The sequence below is a fragment of the Oscarella lobularis genome, chromosome 4 (assembly GCF_947507565.1).
Source record: "Oscarella lobularis chromosome 4, ooOscLobu1.1, whole genome shotgun sequence".
In the NCBI taxonomy this organism is placed as follows: Eukaryota; Metazoa; Porifera; class Homoscleromorpha; order Homosclerophorida; family Oscarellidae; genus Oscarella; species Oscarella lobularis.
The window spans coordinates 2,185,849-2,202,277 of NC_089178.1; the positions used below are offsets into that span (position 1 = coordinate 2,185,849).

Below are 16,429 nucleotides of genomic sequence, written 5' to 3' on the forward strand. Positions count from 1 at the left end.
ATGCGTGCAAAAAGTGGCATGTTTTTTATTTAATAAACCCGGAAGTAACCCGGAAGTATCGCAAAGAAAAAATGAGCGTCTTCCCGGAGTCTTTAGGTGAGGGGCCTTTCACCCAGGCCCTCTTTCGGGGAGACAGTAACCCATCTGTCCCGGGGGTGCCTTTATATACCAAGGCACAGGTGGACCGCAATTGTAACCCACCGCGTCTTGCCCAAGTGGGGTGGCAGTTTATCACTCATGCCACTGGAGTAGGGGATGGAATCCCCTGCGTTTGCGCCGCGTTTAACCTCTCTGGCTCGAGTTGAGCCGGTTTTATTTAGTCACCTCGGGGCCCGGAGGTGAATGAGGACATCGGAAAGCTCTTCATCTGCCTCGTCGGTATGTCCATACCTAGCAGAAGAGGCCTTTTATAAAAAAAATCCTTGCCAATAATTCCCTTTTAGTAGTCCGTGTGGTCACTGGGGTTTCTTCAAGGCCCTTGAGCAGACCTTGGGCGTCGATTGTTCAACTCTAGAAAACCCAACTAAATATAAATTTTTCTTACCTCCGATGGCGCTAATTAATTTCAGTTTCAGTTTTACCAACGCACGCGCACTGCAACAGCTCCACCTACAAAGATGGTGTTTCCATGGCAAAAATGGTCGTCTACAAGTAAGACGGTGAACTTACCGGAATACGATGACGAGGGAAAGGCAACCAAGAAGCGCTACGACGTCAAACTGACAAAAGAATCCTTCAAAACATTTAGTAAAAGACACAAGATCCTCTCGTTTGTACCACGGTCGTCTCCTGATTCTGTCCGACTAACTACGTTCGAACACCTCGAAGATGGGCAATCGTACAACATTGATCTTTATCCCAAAGTCCAACAAAGTCACAGTCACTATCATTATCACGGACATATTGACAGTCTAAAAGTATTAGCAAGCGGCAGCTGGCAACGCTTTGCAGATGTCTACACCTACATTCCAAGTGGCTGGCAAAGTTTAGTAGCTGCCTACAACTACATTCCAAGCGTCAGTTCGGTAAAAAACTACCTTTGGTCGTCAAAGGAAAACTAATTGTAAACGCAGACACAGTACACTACACGTCTGCGATATTCTCGTGTCTTTTTGTGTGTTATCAGTACACGTTCAAAGTCTGACCATTACAGTACACGCAACGTTCTAAACTCTCAACCTCCAACCCATTCACCTCAACGTGGTATCAGTTCCCAGTCAACTTGTTTTGTTCTCTCGCTCAGTCATACTCAGTCGAACTACGCATACGCTTACGCTGCGTCTCCTGACTCTCCTCGCTGTCGTCGTCCACGCTCGTCACTTTGATTTTCACCCCGTTCATTTCCATGTCATGCAGCGCGGCTATCGCTCTCTCCGCCGCGCTCTTGCGACCGTACGTCGCATAGCCAAAATTTCGCCCACTTACCAACCAGACATTCGTGAGTGATCCAAATTGGGAGAAAATCTCGTGCAACTGCGGCAAAGGCATTGGCTTAGGACTGCAATTGATAAAGACTTTATATTCATTTGTAGGAGCCATTGCCGTTGCAACTCCATGAGGAGAAACCACAGGAGGATACGGTAGATGATACGAGGCCGGAAGTGGAGCTGGGTATTGCGTTGCTGAATATTCTAGCGGACTCTGCTGCTGCTGCTGCTGCTGCTGCTGCTGCTGCTGCTGCTGCTGCTGCTGCTGCTGCTGCTGCTGCTGCTGCTGCTGCTGTTGTTGAGGTGCATGCGGATCCTTTTCAGCGTACTTAACGACTAAGCGATATCCAGGTGGATACTCAAATCCATTCAGTTTCTCTTTGGCGTACATTGCCGCTGCTGGGGATGCATACGTTACGTAGCCGAAACCGCGCGACCGCCCCGTTGCACGATCCGTCTTGAGAATGCAATACTGCATTCCGGGGACCAAGTCGAACAGACTCGAAAATTGACTTTGAGTCATCGACTGATCAAGGACGACGTACAATCGCACTTTCTCGTCGGCTCCGCCCTCTTCCACGCCATAAGGCGACGGACTGAAACTGGGAAAGTAGTTCCCGTAAGGAGCTCCGGACAGATACGGCGTTCCGCCCTTGTCGCCGTCGCCGAGCGAGGCCCGACTCCCCGACGGGGGCGCGACTCCCTTAGGATCGGCGAAGAGCGGCCGAAGCGATTGATCGCAATTCTCGTACGCTGCGGCCGCCTCCGACGCGCGAACAAACTCGACGTACCCGACGCCTTTCGACTCCTTCGTCTCGCGATCGCGAACGACTTTCAGATATTCGATCTCGCCGAAACGGTCGAATTGAGCGCGAAAATCGGCTTCCGTGTACGATTTCGGTAAGCGCACGAAGAGACGAGTGCGCGAACGCGAATCGACGTCGTTCGGATTGGCGTTTCTCGCCGTCGCCATCATGATGCGAATCGGCTTCGATTCGTCGTCCAAGCGAACGTCGACGAGTTGTTCCATCGCCTTCGCCGCCGACGATGTTTTTTCGAATTTGACGTAGGCGAATCCTTTCGGCTCGCGCGTCTCGGCCGTCTTCGGAACGTGGATGTCCTCGATCTCGCCGAATGGCGAGAAGACGGCTCGCAACTTCGCTTCGGTCGCCGTACGACCGCATATAACGTAAAGCCGCGAGAATGGCGGCTGAACTTCGTGACGACCCTCCATTTTTTTGTCACGTGGAGTTTTATTACGATTGATCAATGATGTGCGCATATTTTATAGTTTTTTCCAAATTTTTTCTGCAATCTCGTAGTAAGCTTTGCTTTGATGGCTCTCTGGCTGAGCTACTGTAATAGGCTTTCCCATATCCGAACCTTCCATTATGCTGACATGCAGTGGAATGTCACCTTTGCCAATATGATACATAACGACTGCTGCTCTGATCAAGACACTTACCAAGAAAGTCAACATTTGCCTCCTTTGCAAACGACTTGCCTCCGTCTTGACCGAAAATGTGAGTGCGATGCCCACAATTTGAACACTGAAATACGCTCATATTCTGCACGACTCCCAATACCTAACACAATCAGTCAATCAAAATTATATACATCAGAGAGCCCACGCCTGCACCGGAATGCCGACTTTTCGAAACATTTCAGTCCCTCTGCGGACATCCAAAAGAGCAATGTCCTGCGGAGTGGTTACCATAACAACTCCTGTACAATAAGAAGTCAAGACATTGTTTATCAGTAAAAATGCGACTATAGTACCTGCAACGGGTATTAGTTGAGAAATAGAGAGTTGGGTATCTCCGGTTCCTGGAGGCATATCAATAAGAAGAACATCGAGAGGACCCCAAGACACTTGACGAATTAATCGCTCCACTGCTTGCATCACCTAAGACAAAAAGTAAAAATGACGTTCGTTGGCATCTCCGCCATACAGTACCATAAGACCTCTCCAAACAATTGGAGAACTCTCATCAACCAAAAATCCCATCGACATGCTAAAGATCAATCAGTTGATTACTAACATCCATTCTAGTCTTACCATTTAATTCCATAGTTAATAGGTGGTATCATAAGATTCTCTACGGACGTCATGATCAATTGTGTACATTATCATGTGACGTCACCAGCCACTCACTTTCATCTAATTCAGGCTGTTGATCCTTGAGATTCATCATACGAGGAATTGACGGTCCGTAGACGTCAACATCCAACAATCCCACTGGCCCAACCTTGTAAGCATTTCGTCTTGCTCAGAGATATACAAATAATGGTCACGCGACTGACTTTGTCGAAACCGGCCAATGAAAGAGCGAGATTGACTGCAGGCGAGCAAACGCTTCCTCTCATTTATTCCCGTTCGATTTCTTTTCTACTTACCAGCCAGCGTTGATTTTCCTACGCCTCCTTTGCCAGACGCGATCACGACAACACGATTTACGCCAGCGATTGGCCATTTTCGCGGCAGACCGCGACTACGCGACGACTTGTCGCTCGAAAAGACGCGCAACGCATGTGCGCGTGCACTTCTACAAAATCTGACTAGAAAGAGAAGCGCAGAACGTTCAAAAGTCGGACCGCAAAAACGTCCAGCATCGCATAGCGCGCGCGTTAGTAAAGAAACATACATTTTCTACGGTAAGGAAGAAAAAGATTTAAAAAAAAAAACAAAGAAAGCACCTACTAGTATAATTCAGCAGTTCACGTGTAAAAAATCAATACTCCTGCACATAATTAAAAGGAAACAGTCCGGTCTAAAACGCATAATTAGTATCGAGATAATTAATAATTTCATCTTTACCTTTCCCTTGTATTCGCCATACCACCACCCCGGCCGATGTGTTTCCTTGCTGAGAATACGCACATCACAGTTATCCTTCACAAAGAAAAGAAAAACGTAGCAAAAAAACGTGCATGCCAATGCTAAGACATCCCCTACATACATCTAGCGTCAATTCTTCTTTTCCTCTCGCTTGAAACGCGTACATGGCCTTGCAGTACTGATGACTATCGTCGACGGCGCGGAAAGGATACTTCAGCATCGAATCGAGCCCAGGAAAGCTTATTCCTAACGTATTTCGTTTGTAGTACTCGACTAATTGCTAAACCCAACGACAATCAACGCGCTGAATACCAATGCGGTGCCTCACGACTTGCCTCTATAGTAGAACACTGCTTTAGATCACTCAACTGATACAGGCCATGTTTGTAAACGATCTTTATGTGCTTAGGCTGCTTGTATCTGACGACGAACCCCCAATTTATTATTTTTCACAATTAAAAATCGGCTAGGTATTGGCGCTCTCACTTTATTGACAAGGCAAACTCCCCTGGACGATTTTCGCTTTCTCGTATAAGAAATGTTCCGTCGGGCGCCGTGGCAAGTTTCAAGTCGGCATCGCCTCGCGCCAAACGTCCGACAAACCTAGAGACACGTCATAAAATCTATATTCAGCCATGCTTACGAGTTGCTACCATGGCGCTTGCGCGTATTTTCGTCGCACGGAATCGGGGCTTTCTATTCCCGACACGGATTGGTTTGCAGCTGGCGGAAGTGGTGGCGGCGATCTGCATCACATGCTTGATGTCAATACAATTAATGCCAATAAGTGTCACCTGGATTGACCGCTCTGAGAAATTGCTTTTGGATGTAGAACGGCATCTTCGTAGGACATTCTCTAGAGAAAATCAATACATGATTAAAATAGCTTATTATTATTATTATTATTATTATTATTCGTTTTCACTGACACTTCTCGATCTTGCTTTTTCGATTTCAATTTCTTCCGAGGATCGAACCAGACCGGCGGGAAAATAACCGCTCTGATTCGTTTTTAGCGAAATTCCCTGAAAACGCGTCATCCTGCCAGAAGAAAAAATTTCCCTCCTCGCTCTCTCAGTACCTCCCACCAATCTTGATCCATCTGATGAACAACGTGTATCTGATTTCCTTTATCGAAATGAAGAACGGTGTAATTTCCACCTGGATGAGGTTGTCCGCGATAACTATTAACCAAAGAATTAGTACTTCCAAGGAAACTGACGCATCTCGCGACGTGTCTCACTTCTGTACTGCATTCACTTTGAACGAGACTCGTTTCCCCGTTGGATTTCGACTTATTTTCGGCGATTTACTTCCACCCATGTTGGGAAGCTCTGGAGGTGCGATTGCAGCCCGATCGGACGGCGGTCGCATTGGAGGTCGCTCGGACGGAGGAGGAGGAAGGGGACCCCTCGCCGAGCCCCAACTGTCGGCATGCTAAAGTGGACTAAGTTGGGAATCAAATTGCGCGCGAGCTTCGTTGTAATTACAGATCCTCTTTCGCTTGAAGTACTTCCCTCTCGACGATTTGGCACGTCGGGATGAAGCGTTTTTTCACTAAACACGTTAATTTCGATTGATATTTGATCGAATTCTTAACGTATAGAGCGTCGTACTAAATCTCCTTCATGTTCTTCATCCACCTGTCCTTCGCCTCGGGCGTCTTTGCGTGCAACGTGCACGAGACGTGCCCATTAATTACCAATTGCCAAGAAAACGAAAACTATAACAAGAATAACAATAAGAAGAAATCATCAATTATTCTTTAACATTAAAAAATGTCTCTTATTCTCACTTTTCCTTTTGTAAGGTTGGGAAGATCGACCGGCCGATGAGACGCGACCAACGCCACCTTTTCCTTAAATTCAAAATGTTCGCCTTTCGACTTGCAGAAAAGCATTGCTCGTTGAAAAAGAAACACGTATCTAGAAGAGAATCGACGTCACTAAAACGATACGCAACGCGTCCTCCCACCTCAATTTCAATTTCGTTTCGTCGGCTGATTTCACTTTCAGTTCCCCATCTTGAACCATGTCGCCAAATTCGTACAAGTTGAAATTCAAAGGAGCATTGAGCAAACTAGTCCCCAAAAATTACAATTTTTTTAATTGATAAATTCTGTCCTAACCTGTTCTGGATCTGCTTCAAAGTTTGCTGCATCTCGTAGACGCGTTTCTCTTCGTTCACGGCCTGAGCCGACTCCTTAATTAATTAATTAATTAATTAATTAAAAGTACGTCAAATTTTAAAACCGGACCTGGACTTCTTTTAGAGCCTGTTCCAGTCCCGGCTTATCCGGATGATTTTCGCTGTGCTTAATCAGTTCCTGAGGAGAATATGAAATTAATTAATAAATCTAGCTCTTCCCTCTTACTCTCAATAACAAGGGATATTTTAATGTTCGCTGCATGGGAACGCAGAGCAATTCTTTCAGACCAAATCTCTGCTTTGATCGAACTCTACACGCCTGGACGACACAGGAGTATTCATCAAAGTCAAAGTTTTGAATTGAACAGGATATTTAGAATACCTCTAAAACTTTTCCAAAGGTTGTGTCTTTCTGCAACTGGCCAATCTAGCCGCAAAAAATTAGAATAAATTGACCAAACAAGAGTCTCTCTTACCCGAATCTGCGCTTCTGGCAATCGAGCGCAATAATATCCATATTTTTTCAAATCGTTTGCCTGACATTCACATCACATACTTGATCAGCAAAGAATTCAAACTTTTACCTGTCTCTTGAGACAAGCGCTGATGTCCTTGTCTTTCTGACCGTGAGCTTTCTTCAAGGCGCCCAACAGCACGTGATGATCAGCCAATAGAGACTAAATAATAAAATCAAATTCAACACCACGCCTTCGTATATACATAAGTAAGAACGTTCTATTCAGCGAATGAGCGAGCGCCTCTGTCCTATTATCTCAAACGTAACAAACCTCAATATTCAAAAATATTCCTTCTCGATCGTCCGGCTTCAACTTATCCCACAACGGCTTTTGAAAACACTGCGCGCATAGACGTCGCTTCAAATATCCCCCGATTACACACAAAGACTTCCGAATTCTCTACCTCAACGAGCATGTGCAACGCTTCGACGTAACTCTTCTCCGTCTCAAGCAACTCCATAACGGCGTGCTGTCGCTTCACGTCGGCAGAAGCGGCCAGCTGAACGGGCTAAAAAAAATAAAAAAAAAAATTAAGAATCGCTTATATGAGAAGAAAAAAAAGAATAATTTTTATCGTACGAGTTTTTGATACTGGGGAACGACGCTCCCGTAGATTCCCTCTTCATCGTATTCCTCGTCGACGTCGGCGTAAACGCTCTCCGTTTCAGTTTCCGCGTAGACGGGATCGCCGCCGCCGCGACTGAACGAATCAAAGAGAGAAAACGATCGGGTTTTTTTTTTTCTTTCGCCAGCGCGCGGACGATCGATCGAACCGAACCTCGAATCGTCGAATGACGTGTTCGCGTAAATTTCCTCTCGCGCGTCGCGACGCTCGCGCGGAAATGGTCTGCGTAAAAAAAGAGGCGATCGACGAGTGTGAGAGGCGAAGTCGCGCTTTTTTTCAGCGTTTACTCGAGTCGCGCCCGTCGAGCCGCGTCCGTTTTCGAGAGCGCCGACAGCGATCGAACGACCTACGATACGTATTAGTCATTCAGAAAAACGACGCCGCCGCTTTGCGCGCACGAACGCGCCGGCCGGCCCGAATGACCGACTGTGGCGGACTGAACGACGGACTGACTGACTCACCGCGCCGAAGTCGGTGACGTCGTACAAGTCGGTCGGTTCGAAGAGCACGTCGGTCTTCATTCCAAATCGGCCCATGCAGCAGCTCACGAACGCGTGAATGTTTTGCATACAGAGGAACTAGAGGGAAGCGCGGTTCTAGTGGGGGGCCCCCCGCCTAGTTGAGCGTGTCTCCGCGCGATATACTTGACGCTGGGGACGGCTGTGTATCTTGGGCACGGCGCCCGGTTGAATGCGATTGCACAAATTGCACAGATAGACGCCGTCTCGTAGGGCGTGCGAAAAATCGACGAGATCGGAGCCCGGCTTGGTGGCTGGATGCCACGCCGGCAACGCTCCGGCATCGATGAGCCACTGCCGGGCCATTTGCCACTCGTGTCCCAACGCCATCGCTCTCCTTGCAAATAGAAAACAATCACGTGACTCCCACACGTTCTTCAAACCCGGATAAAGAATGAACTATAGTCGAGTTAATTAAAAATCTATAAAATACTGTATGACAAGATAACTACACTTCAAGTTCTTGTGCAACATAATCAGAGAAGAACGCGTTAGGGCACAAAAGATCAATTAAACTATCATTCTTCTCCATGATATATTCTCGTCAAACAACAACAACAATTGACAAGGAAACTCGGCAAGTTCTGACTTAGTACAATATAACTCACAAATAAACATCTCCAACTCAAATAAACTCAACGTAAACTGCTTCTGCTGTCAATAAACTCTTTGTCAACACCAGGCACGACTACTGCTGCTGCTGTTGTTGCGGCATTTGCACAGAAGACGACGATGCGCCACCATTGGCTGCGAAAGGATGACCATTAACTCCGGGCAGCGAATGTCGCTGACCAAAATGTAGCGTAGAAACGGGAGGACCCAAGCGAAAGTGAACCGAACTTCGCTGCGGCGGCGGCGGCTGTTGTACGTAAATAACGCCACTGTGAACAATCGATGTTATTAGGAAGGGTAAACAGTGCACCTGAGCAACTCCTGGCGGCGGCGGCGGCGGCGGTGAAAGCGGCAGCAGCTGCAACTGCTGCTGCTGCTGTAAATAACCGTGACGCTAGTTAGAACAAACAATGCTATTGAAACGGGTAAATAGTGCACCTGAACAACTGTTGGCGAAGGGGCTGCAGGGAAAGACGGAGTCAAGCCCAGTTGCAACTGCTCTATTCGGTTTTCAAGATCTTGAAGTTTCTCTACGGTCGGATTAACTTTGCCGTCTCGCAAACACTGTTGAAGTCTAGCTCTAAAAACGAAGAGGTGCACAGGTGGCTTGCTTCTCAACAAAGAAGTTTAGGTACCGTTCCGCTTGCAGTTTAGCCAACTGCGCTTCTGCGTTTGCGCTCGTTGATTCAGAGCAATTGGATTGACCCTGCACTTCCTTCATCAGAATTGAAAGCTTTTCCAGTAGGCTAAAGAGACAATTGTTTGCCGCCGATGATAATTGTAATGTAAGCTACCTTGGAATTTCAAATAGCGTAAGACTCTTCGTCAGGTCTTCATGATTGACAACACTGAAAAAATAGAATTTACAACACAACCGTAAAGTTTGGAATCATAACTACATTAGCGTACCAATCTATGACTTCGTGAAAGATACGAGGATTGTGCGGCGTCAATTTCGTGTAACCGAGATTTTCAAGGTGTTGTTCAGAAATGTACACCCGATCGTTCAGATGAACGACACCGACTGAATTGACGCGACCGCTATCTCTATCTCTAAGAATCACTCTATACGAGCCTTCTGATTAAACTGCGGAATGCCAAAAAACGCGAATGAAAGCCACGTACCTCTGCACCAACTTGCTCGAGCGTGACGAGGAAGAATTCGAAGCGGTAGATGTAGCAGGAAGGCGATCCGACTGCCGAGAAGAAGGTCTGTCTGACACCGTCGACGCGCCGTCACAACTGGCCTCGGAGGTAGCAGGAGTCGACGCAACTTTGGGTTCTGGACGCCGCTGCGCCAATGACGACGACGACGACGACAGTGATAGCGCCAAAGACGATTGCCTTTTGTGACTGACGACGTCACTGTCGTACGCGGCGACGCCGGAACGAACGAGAGCATCGATAACGTCATATCTGTCACAGGTCATCTCGCCAATCAGAACCTTGTCGTTCTGAAGACGATTTAATTAATTAATTAGATAAAGTCGACTGCAAATTTGACGTCATACTTCAACTCGGTCGACGCGAATTTTCAGCGACATTCCGTCGACAAGTTGCGAGATTTTCCAAACGACGTCAGCACTCCACTAAGAAAACAAAGTGTCGCACGCTACTAGTAGAGAGAGAGAGAGAGAGAGAGGGGGAGGAGAGACTTCTTACTTCTTCAGCGGGAGGAGGAGGCTTGATGCAAGAGAAGGCGCAATACAGAGCAAAGGATGGAAGCGACAGATAAGCCAAACTAGAATGCAGCACTTTGCATGTAAGTGGCAAGGTGGGGTATCTTTCGGCGCGTACTCAATTGGTACTACGTCATTGCAGGAAATGATTTCTTTGTTTCCGTAGTCAATAAAGAACACCTATAGAATACAATCTCTTTTAGGGAAAACGAGATTCGTATATCGTTCGTCTTACTTCAGCCTTAGCATCTTCCTTGATTCCCGTCACTATTCCCCTGTACCATTTATTGTCTTGATGATACTTTGCACAGCAGGGCTAAGTCGATTAAGTCGATTCTCTCGCAAACGACAAAAGATAAAAACAATGCAATTGACGCAAATACCTTTCTGGTGACGATAGAGGCAACCGGTTTCTGTCTAGATGCATAAATCCTAATGAAAATAATCTAAGAAAGCCAATTTTCTCCCTTCTCAAGATACTTACTGTAGACGCTCTTGAAGCAGCAAAAAATTCTCCCTCTGATCTCCCAACTGAATGTAGAAGTGAAACAGCGAGTGGGACACGTGAGAAACGGCGACGTTCTCGTAAACGCAATTCGCTCTGACTTCCGGTCTCGTAGGAACCCACTCGCACATACTCACTTCTAACGAACTCTCCCCGCTGCTACTGCCGTTAGTGGCGACGTCGTCGACATCTAAAAACACGTGACGACATCGTTTGTTTTCTTCTATAAAAACGACTTTTTAGCACCTTCTTGTTCGCGAGCAAAAAGAAGGTAATCCTCTCTATCTGGGAAAGGTTGGTCTACGATGAAATATCCGTCCAATGCTTTCAGCAGCGCAACGGCGCTATTAAAACCGAACTCTTCACACGGCACAGGCGCACCATACTTCTCCTGAAACGAATAGCGTAAGCTCTTTTATTTCATTTGATCAGTCGTTAATCAATTGGCCACGTGCCTCGTATGCCTTGAAGAACTTGTTCGCCCACGCGCCGTTTTTGTACGGGTGGAGAAGCTTTAAAAAGAACCGTCCGTCTATTGATGAATGCAAGATATGCATGTATACTTACTTCCCAGATTTTCTCTTGCAATTGTTCCAATTCGAGCATGCGCCGATTCTCCTCCTCGTCCTCGTCCTCGTCCTCGTTCTCTTTGGCGTCTGCTCCCTGTTCGCTTTGATTGTCTCCCCCTTCTGCTGCCTCAGTCTGGTCTTCTTGTTGCGTCTCTTCATTGACGACGTCTTCGTTATTATTCGACCGCTCTTTCTTCTCTTCCCCTTCGCACGATAAATAGTTATACTATCTATCAAGTTTATCTAATAATAATAATCGTACTTGCAGGGGCAGGAGGAGGAGAAGATGGAGTTCTCTTGCGGCTCTGGCTGTCTGATGACGACGACGACGACGATGACAATCCTTTGGCAAAGAGACAAAATCCTCTACCAAAAGCAGTTCTAACTTCAACCGATGATGGAATGGACTTGACGAACGCCGGCAAAGAAGAAAATCCCAATCGTCCGAAGTCGATTTCGTATCCATATCGAGACTTGAAATGAGACTGAAGTAGATCGCATTCCAGCCCTTTTGGAAACTGAGCCAATAACGACAACAACTGCCCTTCGACGGATAACGCTCCGAGACTGCCGCCAACATGACCTATGGGCACCATGGGCACCGCCCCTGCAAAGCGAGGAGGAGGAGAAGGGCGTGACGTAGGAGCGAAGTTCCTTTGTCTTTGTTGCGTAGGCTTCCTTTGAGCGACGCCGAATTGTGCGTAGGAGAAACGGGAATATTTTTGAGTCGAAAGGGGCTTTCGTTTCCCGGGATTATTTCTTTGCGCGCGGATTAGTTTTTCGACGTGAGCCGAATCGCCCGTCGGTATGGCTTTGAGAATTTCGCGACCCTGCGAATCGTACGTCGTGTAGACGACGTCGGGCATGCTGTCGATGAAAGAGTGAAACGACGAGAAACCGAATTGCATGTAGGGGACCACGTGACCCGTTGACTGGCGATAGTCTCTCTCCAGTTCGCGAATCGTCAGGCCCGTCGGACGAGAGACGAGAAACGCGCTCAACTCCCTCTTCACAAGGTCCAATTTCGCGGCTGCCATGGCATCAACAGAAGGAACTCAACTGGGAGGAAGCTCTCTTACGACGCATGCGCACTTAAAACACGCGTGGCCCGAGATTAACATTATTTCGAAAAATGTCTCGAAATTTCGGAGCAGCACGAACAAATCACTAACGCGCGCTTAGCTGATCAATCCTTGAAAATCGTAATACACCGCCATTATACGTTGATCCGTTTCGGGCGTGAATATGAGCGACTCCAAAGCGTCTCTGTAGTTTACGATAACAGAGATGTGCTAAAAAAGAAAAACCCTATTAGACAACAAATACTATCGTTAGAACGTATAATTTTTTATACGTGACACATGATCTGCCTGAGTTGATCTCGCGTGCACTTGAACCACAGCGTGTCAAAACGAGCCGAATCCTTGTCACAGCTAGCAAGATAGTCACCGAGCACTTTTACGAAGAGCTGAAATGAGGAAAAGACAAGAGCGGTGCGGATAGACGTTAGCCGGATTTTTTTTGACCGAATGTACCTGAACAACAGTGAGAAAAGCCTCCTTTTGTTGGTTTTGGGCTTTTTCGAGCTCGTCTGTCAGCGCTGCCACTTGCTCGTCGTCGGCTCCGGTTCCATCTGTCTCCATTTTGTTTTCTTGCGAACGTTTCTCGATTTCTTTCAAGTCGTTGGAGATCTTTAGCGTGGAGGAGAGTAGAAATAATATTTGATTCCCCTTGGTCTGTGATACCTGAAGAGGTTGAGTGACTATCTTTGCCAGGGCCGAATTCAGTATCTCCCAAATAAATCGTCTAATACAATCGCTACTTTAAACGAAAATAGGCACGCAAAAAAGGAATCAACCTGTTGAAAAATTTGACCATCTCAGGATGAAAGATCCACTTGACAATCGCACTCGTTTTAATGATCTTAAGCCGTTGCATTTTATCAATCAGCACCGTCAGCATCTTGCAGCAAAAACGGCTGCCAAACACGGTCTCAAGTACTACTGCAGCATACCTGAGAATTTGCACTCCAAATTTGCGTGAGAATGGCGAGACCTTCGATCTGAGACGATTCCAACTCCATCAGTTCGAGAAAGAGGGATTTGAATCTAGAGAAGAGGAGAAAAATCGCCTTTTCACATCGCTGACTGTTGTCAAGTTTTCGCGTCTTCACTTCGTAAGAGCGAGAAACATGTGGCTAAATGATTTGCTCGCAACATTGCAAATCGTCTGAAGAAAGACTTCAAGTCGAAGCGAAACGGGCATAAAGCAAGCGCCTAAACGAAGACAAAGACTGTTTCCACCTCTGCTCCTCACAAAGGAGCAACGTCGATCGCGACCTTCAGTTGGAGTTGAACTCGGTGGCTCGTTGGGTAATTCGCTGAGAACGTTTCTGAGCTGATCGAGACTCACTTTGTCTCGCACCGACGTCAAAAAGCGTTGAGCGACGTCCGATCCGGGCAGATCAGGTTTGACTTGTTTGTTGTATTTGCACCGCGCCGTCGATTCCGGCGGAAGAATGGACGTGAACGAGTCGGGAAGTAGCTCGCCGATGCGCTCGCGATAGGAGAATCTGAGAGAAACGACTAGGGACGAGGAAACGCCGTTTTCGTCTTCGTACCTGATGCACATTTCCAAAACGTCGCTGATGAATTTTCGCTTGGGATGGTCAGACGGTAAACTGAGGTGTTCTTGCCTGAAATTTCAAGAAAAATAGCGTCGAAACGGTTCACATATTTCTTTTTGTACCAGTCTTCCCACTCCCATCGAAATTGGACGTTACTCAAGTGGAAGCTGAACCAGATAGCAAACCTGAAAGAACGAGACTGAGAGTAAGCAACCGGTAGGCTCATTAACTCTGACCTGTTAATGCACACTGTGTTCATAACATCCAAGCGCTCAAATAGCAAACTGACAGCCTGAACAAGCTAAAAACAATCGATCGTTCGTGCATCTTCGAGACGGCTAAACAACATACAACGACGGGCATTTTGCTAGGATTCAATCGGCTCAATTCAACCAGCAGAGAACCATACATGACGGGCAGATGAGGCGGAGAAGGCAGCTGAAATAAATCGCCCAAAGCCGCCTAGAGAGAAAGAAAGAGGGAGGACATCTACAACGTCATTTTTCCTCCTCCTACTTACCTCTACAAGAATATATGTCAGAGGTAGCTTACTCTTGCCTGGAATGCTAACAAGTGCCCTGGCGCTAGAACCAAACATTCTCTACTATTGTACGCAAAATTCCTTTATGGTGGTCTCTCTACCAGTCCTTTCGATCACGGTGTCTAACGTCAATAACATTTGAGATCATTTCGTTGACTATGAATCGATCGATGGACGTGGGGCTTGGAAGAATGCGATCCTAATGAGAGAAAAAATTAAATCCTCGCGCGTGTGCGCGTACAACAACAGCGCGTCTTAGAGACCTCAACGCCGCGGTGGACGTCACTGTCTTCAAAGAGTCGGAAAACGAGTCGAGGCGCGGGATAGACGGTGCCGTGAACGTGCGGCGGTGGGCGCACTTGCGGAAGAGCTTGCTACAAGTAAATAAGTACGTCGACACGCGTAAGTATGCGATTTCTTTTTGACCTGCAGTGCTTCGCAAAGTACGTGGCTAAATGATCTGTAAGGCTTGAGGGAAAAGCGCAGCTAAATAGCTCATTTTGATAAGAAATGGATCTTTTTTTTCTAGGAACGTCACCTTCCAACCGTCGTTCTTCATGTTCTGGATTTGATTCCACAGCACGTTGATGTACTATTAGAAATTTCATTAAAAATTGTTCATTGTTTTTTTTTTTATGAAAAACTGACGTCGTCTTGACTGTATTTCTGCTCTAAATCAGATGTCGCCGTCCACACTCGGAGCCCGGCAACGTGATCGTTCTTCCTTTGACTGCATGCACCAAATAACGTCACATCTTCAGATATAAACTTATATATAAATAGTCGCTACCTGACATATTTTTGCAGTTTATCAAGAATACGTTCGAACTCGGGCTTCCTCTTCTCAGCCAGCACCTCAGCAACCTATATACATATACATATCTATTGGACATAATGATGATATTCTGGCGTACCCATGGTATGGTAGACATGACCGTGTAAGCATACCAATCAGTGCGAACCTAATCAATTTATAGACACAACGTTACGGACACTGCTCTGACAGAAGATACTTGAGGAGTGTCGGCCTCCGAAAGAACCGATAAGAAGCTCTCCATCAATAGAGTCACCGATGCCGGTATGATCACATTCGAATTCACCAAATCCGCAAGAAAACGAAACTGACAAAGCAATGTTAACGACAGTATCCTCTTCCTAAGATTATTTCTTCCTACTAAATGCCTTGCATCTGTAAAACGACACTCGTCCAGTGACTTTGTGAGACAAGCCAGTAATTTTTCGACAAGCTAATAGATAAAAATATGAGACTTTCTTTTTTTCGTTGGACCGTGCTACTACCGATGCTCCGAAATTGTAGCTCTTTACGTTGAGCAGTCCGACGAGAGTCGTGTAGATGGTCGTTTTGTCCGGAAGACAAGTAGGCCTACCACACCCACAGAAATCTTTTTGTGAAAAACCACGCCCCAGTCCCGCGTAAGCCCACGTTTGGCATAAAATTTCGAGAATTTGCGTTCGACGATTGACGAGATCGGCTCCCAACGTCGAAGCTGCCTCCTCCAAATTCGACTCGACCGAGACGCCGCTCTAAAAGGAGGCGATCGTCCATTCGCTTGCAAGGCGGACGTGTAGGGAAGTTGCACCTTGTCGTAAATGCGAAAGATGCTCGACTGAAGGCTATCCTCGCCTGCATCGGCGTCGTCCATGTAGCGTTTTCTTTTCGACGACGAATGGTAGCGATCCCCGCCGCCGCCATCTAAAGCGCTGGTTTTTGAGATTGGATCTTTCTTAGCCTAGAATCTACCGTCGCTTCTGCGGCGCCGAGACATGCCTGCTTATTTTTACGGAATTCGGGCACAGCTAA

The 16,429-nt window shown here is 46.8% G+C and overlaps 5 protein-coding genes across 9 annotated transcripts; all 5 read right to left on the reverse strand.

Moving 5' to 3' along the window:
- Positions 1-8: 8 nt before the first annotated feature.
- Positions 9-2,666, reverse strand: LOC136186706 (RNA-binding protein 45-like). 2 transcript variants are annotated; one of them, XM_065974169.1, is made up of 3 exons: positions 670-2,666; positions 545-609; positions 9-390 (listed from the first exon to the last, which is right to left on the reverse strand). In XM_065974169.1, exon 1 carries the CDS (start codon positions 2,659-2,661, stop codon positions 1,240-1,242), a length of 1,422 nt encoding a protein of 473 aa, XP_065830241.1. In that variant the 5' UTR covers positions 2,662-2,666; the 3' UTR covers positions 9-390; positions 545-609; positions 670-1,239. The 2 variants fall into 2 exon arrangements, with proteins under 2 accessions (XP_065830241.1, XP_065830240.1); XM_065974168.1 differs by having other exon boundaries at positions 9-609.
- On the reverse strand, positions 2,648-4,045 carry LOC136186716 (iron-sulfur cluster transfer protein NUBPL-like). The gene is made up of 10 exons (XM_065974178.1): positions 4,023-4,045; positions 3,825-3,973; positions 3,732-3,766; positions 3,583-3,676; positions 3,487-3,526; positions 3,385-3,442; positions 3,207-3,333; positions 3,067-3,152; positions 2,893-3,013; positions 2,648-2,843 (listed from the first exon to the last, which is right to left on the reverse strand). The coding sequence occupies exons 1-10, from the start codon at positions 4,043-4,045 to the stop codon at positions 2,713-2,715; spliced, it is 864 nt and encodes a 287-aa protein (XP_065830250.1). The 3' UTR covers positions 2,648-2,712.
- LOC136186702 (guanine nucleotide exchange factor VAV2-like) lies at positions 4,033-8,444 on the reverse strand. The gene is made up of 27 exons (XM_065974161.1): positions 8,202-8,444; positions 8,019-8,135; positions 7,845-7,903; positions 7,711-7,779; positions 7,512-7,632; positions 7,336-7,440; positions 7,203-7,271; positions 6,999-7,091; positions 6,891-6,950; positions 6,797-6,841; positions 6,641-6,733; positions 6,524-6,592; positions 6,395-6,468; positions 6,241-6,345; positions 6,062-6,191; positions 5,883-5,989; positions 5,757-5,823; positions 5,510-5,703; positions 5,348-5,450; positions 5,196-5,291; positions 5,061-5,122; positions 4,920-5,012; positions 4,753-4,869; positions 4,602-4,686; positions 4,388-4,546; positions 4,246-4,320; positions 4,033-4,198 (listed from the first exon to the last, which is right to left on the reverse strand). The coding sequence occupies exons 1-27, from the start codon at positions 8,403-8,405 to the stop codon at positions 4,160-4,162; spliced, it is 2,610 nt and encodes an 869-aa protein (XP_065830233.1). The 5' UTR covers positions 8,406-8,444; the 3' UTR covers positions 4,033-4,159.
- A 141-nt stretch (positions 8,445-8,585) lies between these two features.
- On the reverse strand, positions 8,586-12,521 carry LOC136186700 (tudor domain-containing protein 5-like). Of its 4 annotated transcripts, none has more exons than XM_065974160.1 (17): positions 11,703-12,521; positions 11,439-11,644; positions 11,327-11,383; positions 11,118-11,262; positions 10,851-11,061; positions 10,750-10,798; positions 10,602-10,682; positions 10,485-10,546; positions 10,350-10,428; positions 10,199-10,276; positions 9,813-10,141; positions 9,597-9,752; positions 9,482-9,535; positions 9,323-9,433; positions 9,126-9,267; positions 8,998-9,060; positions 8,586-8,934 (listed from the first exon to the last, which is right to left on the reverse strand). In XM_065974160.1, the coding sequence occupies exons 1-17, from the start codon at positions 12,475-12,477 to the stop codon at positions 8,764-8,766; spliced, it is 2,769 nt and encodes a 922-aa protein (XP_065830232.1). In that variant the 5' UTR covers positions 12,478-12,521; the 3' UTR covers positions 8,586-8,763. The 4 variants fall into 4 exon arrangements, with proteins under 4 accessions (XP_065830232.1, XP_065830231.1, XP_065830230.1 ...); XM_065974159.1 differs by having other exon boundaries at positions 8,998-9,063; XM_065974158.1 differs by having other exon boundaries at positions 8,586-9,060.
- LOC136186703 (nuclear cap-binding protein subunit 1-like) lies at positions 12,516-16,425 on the reverse strand. Its single transcript, XM_065974162.1, has 26 exons — positions 16,370-16,425; positions 16,209-16,321; positions 16,052-16,152; positions 15,907-15,991; positions 15,783-15,854; positions 15,621-15,728; positions 15,522-15,569; positions 15,398-15,471; positions 15,256-15,337; positions 15,146-15,199; positions 15,034-15,093; positions 14,871-14,981; positions 14,709-14,806; positions 14,587-14,650; positions 14,418-14,528; positions 14,303-14,367; positions 14,189-14,251; positions 14,061-14,135; positions 13,780-14,012; positions 13,614-13,716; positions 13,455-13,548; positions 13,299-13,402; positions 13,186-13,246; positions 12,976-13,131; positions 12,795-12,908; positions 12,516-12,732 (listed from the first exon to the last, which is right to left on the reverse strand). The coding sequence occupies exons 1-26, from the start codon at positions 16,392-16,394 to the stop codon at positions 12,619-12,621; spliced, it is 2,388 nt and encodes a 795-aa protein (XP_065830234.1). The 5' UTR covers positions 16,395-16,425; the 3' UTR covers positions 12,516-12,618.
- Between the last annotated feature and the right edge of the window lie 4 nt (positions 16,426-16,429).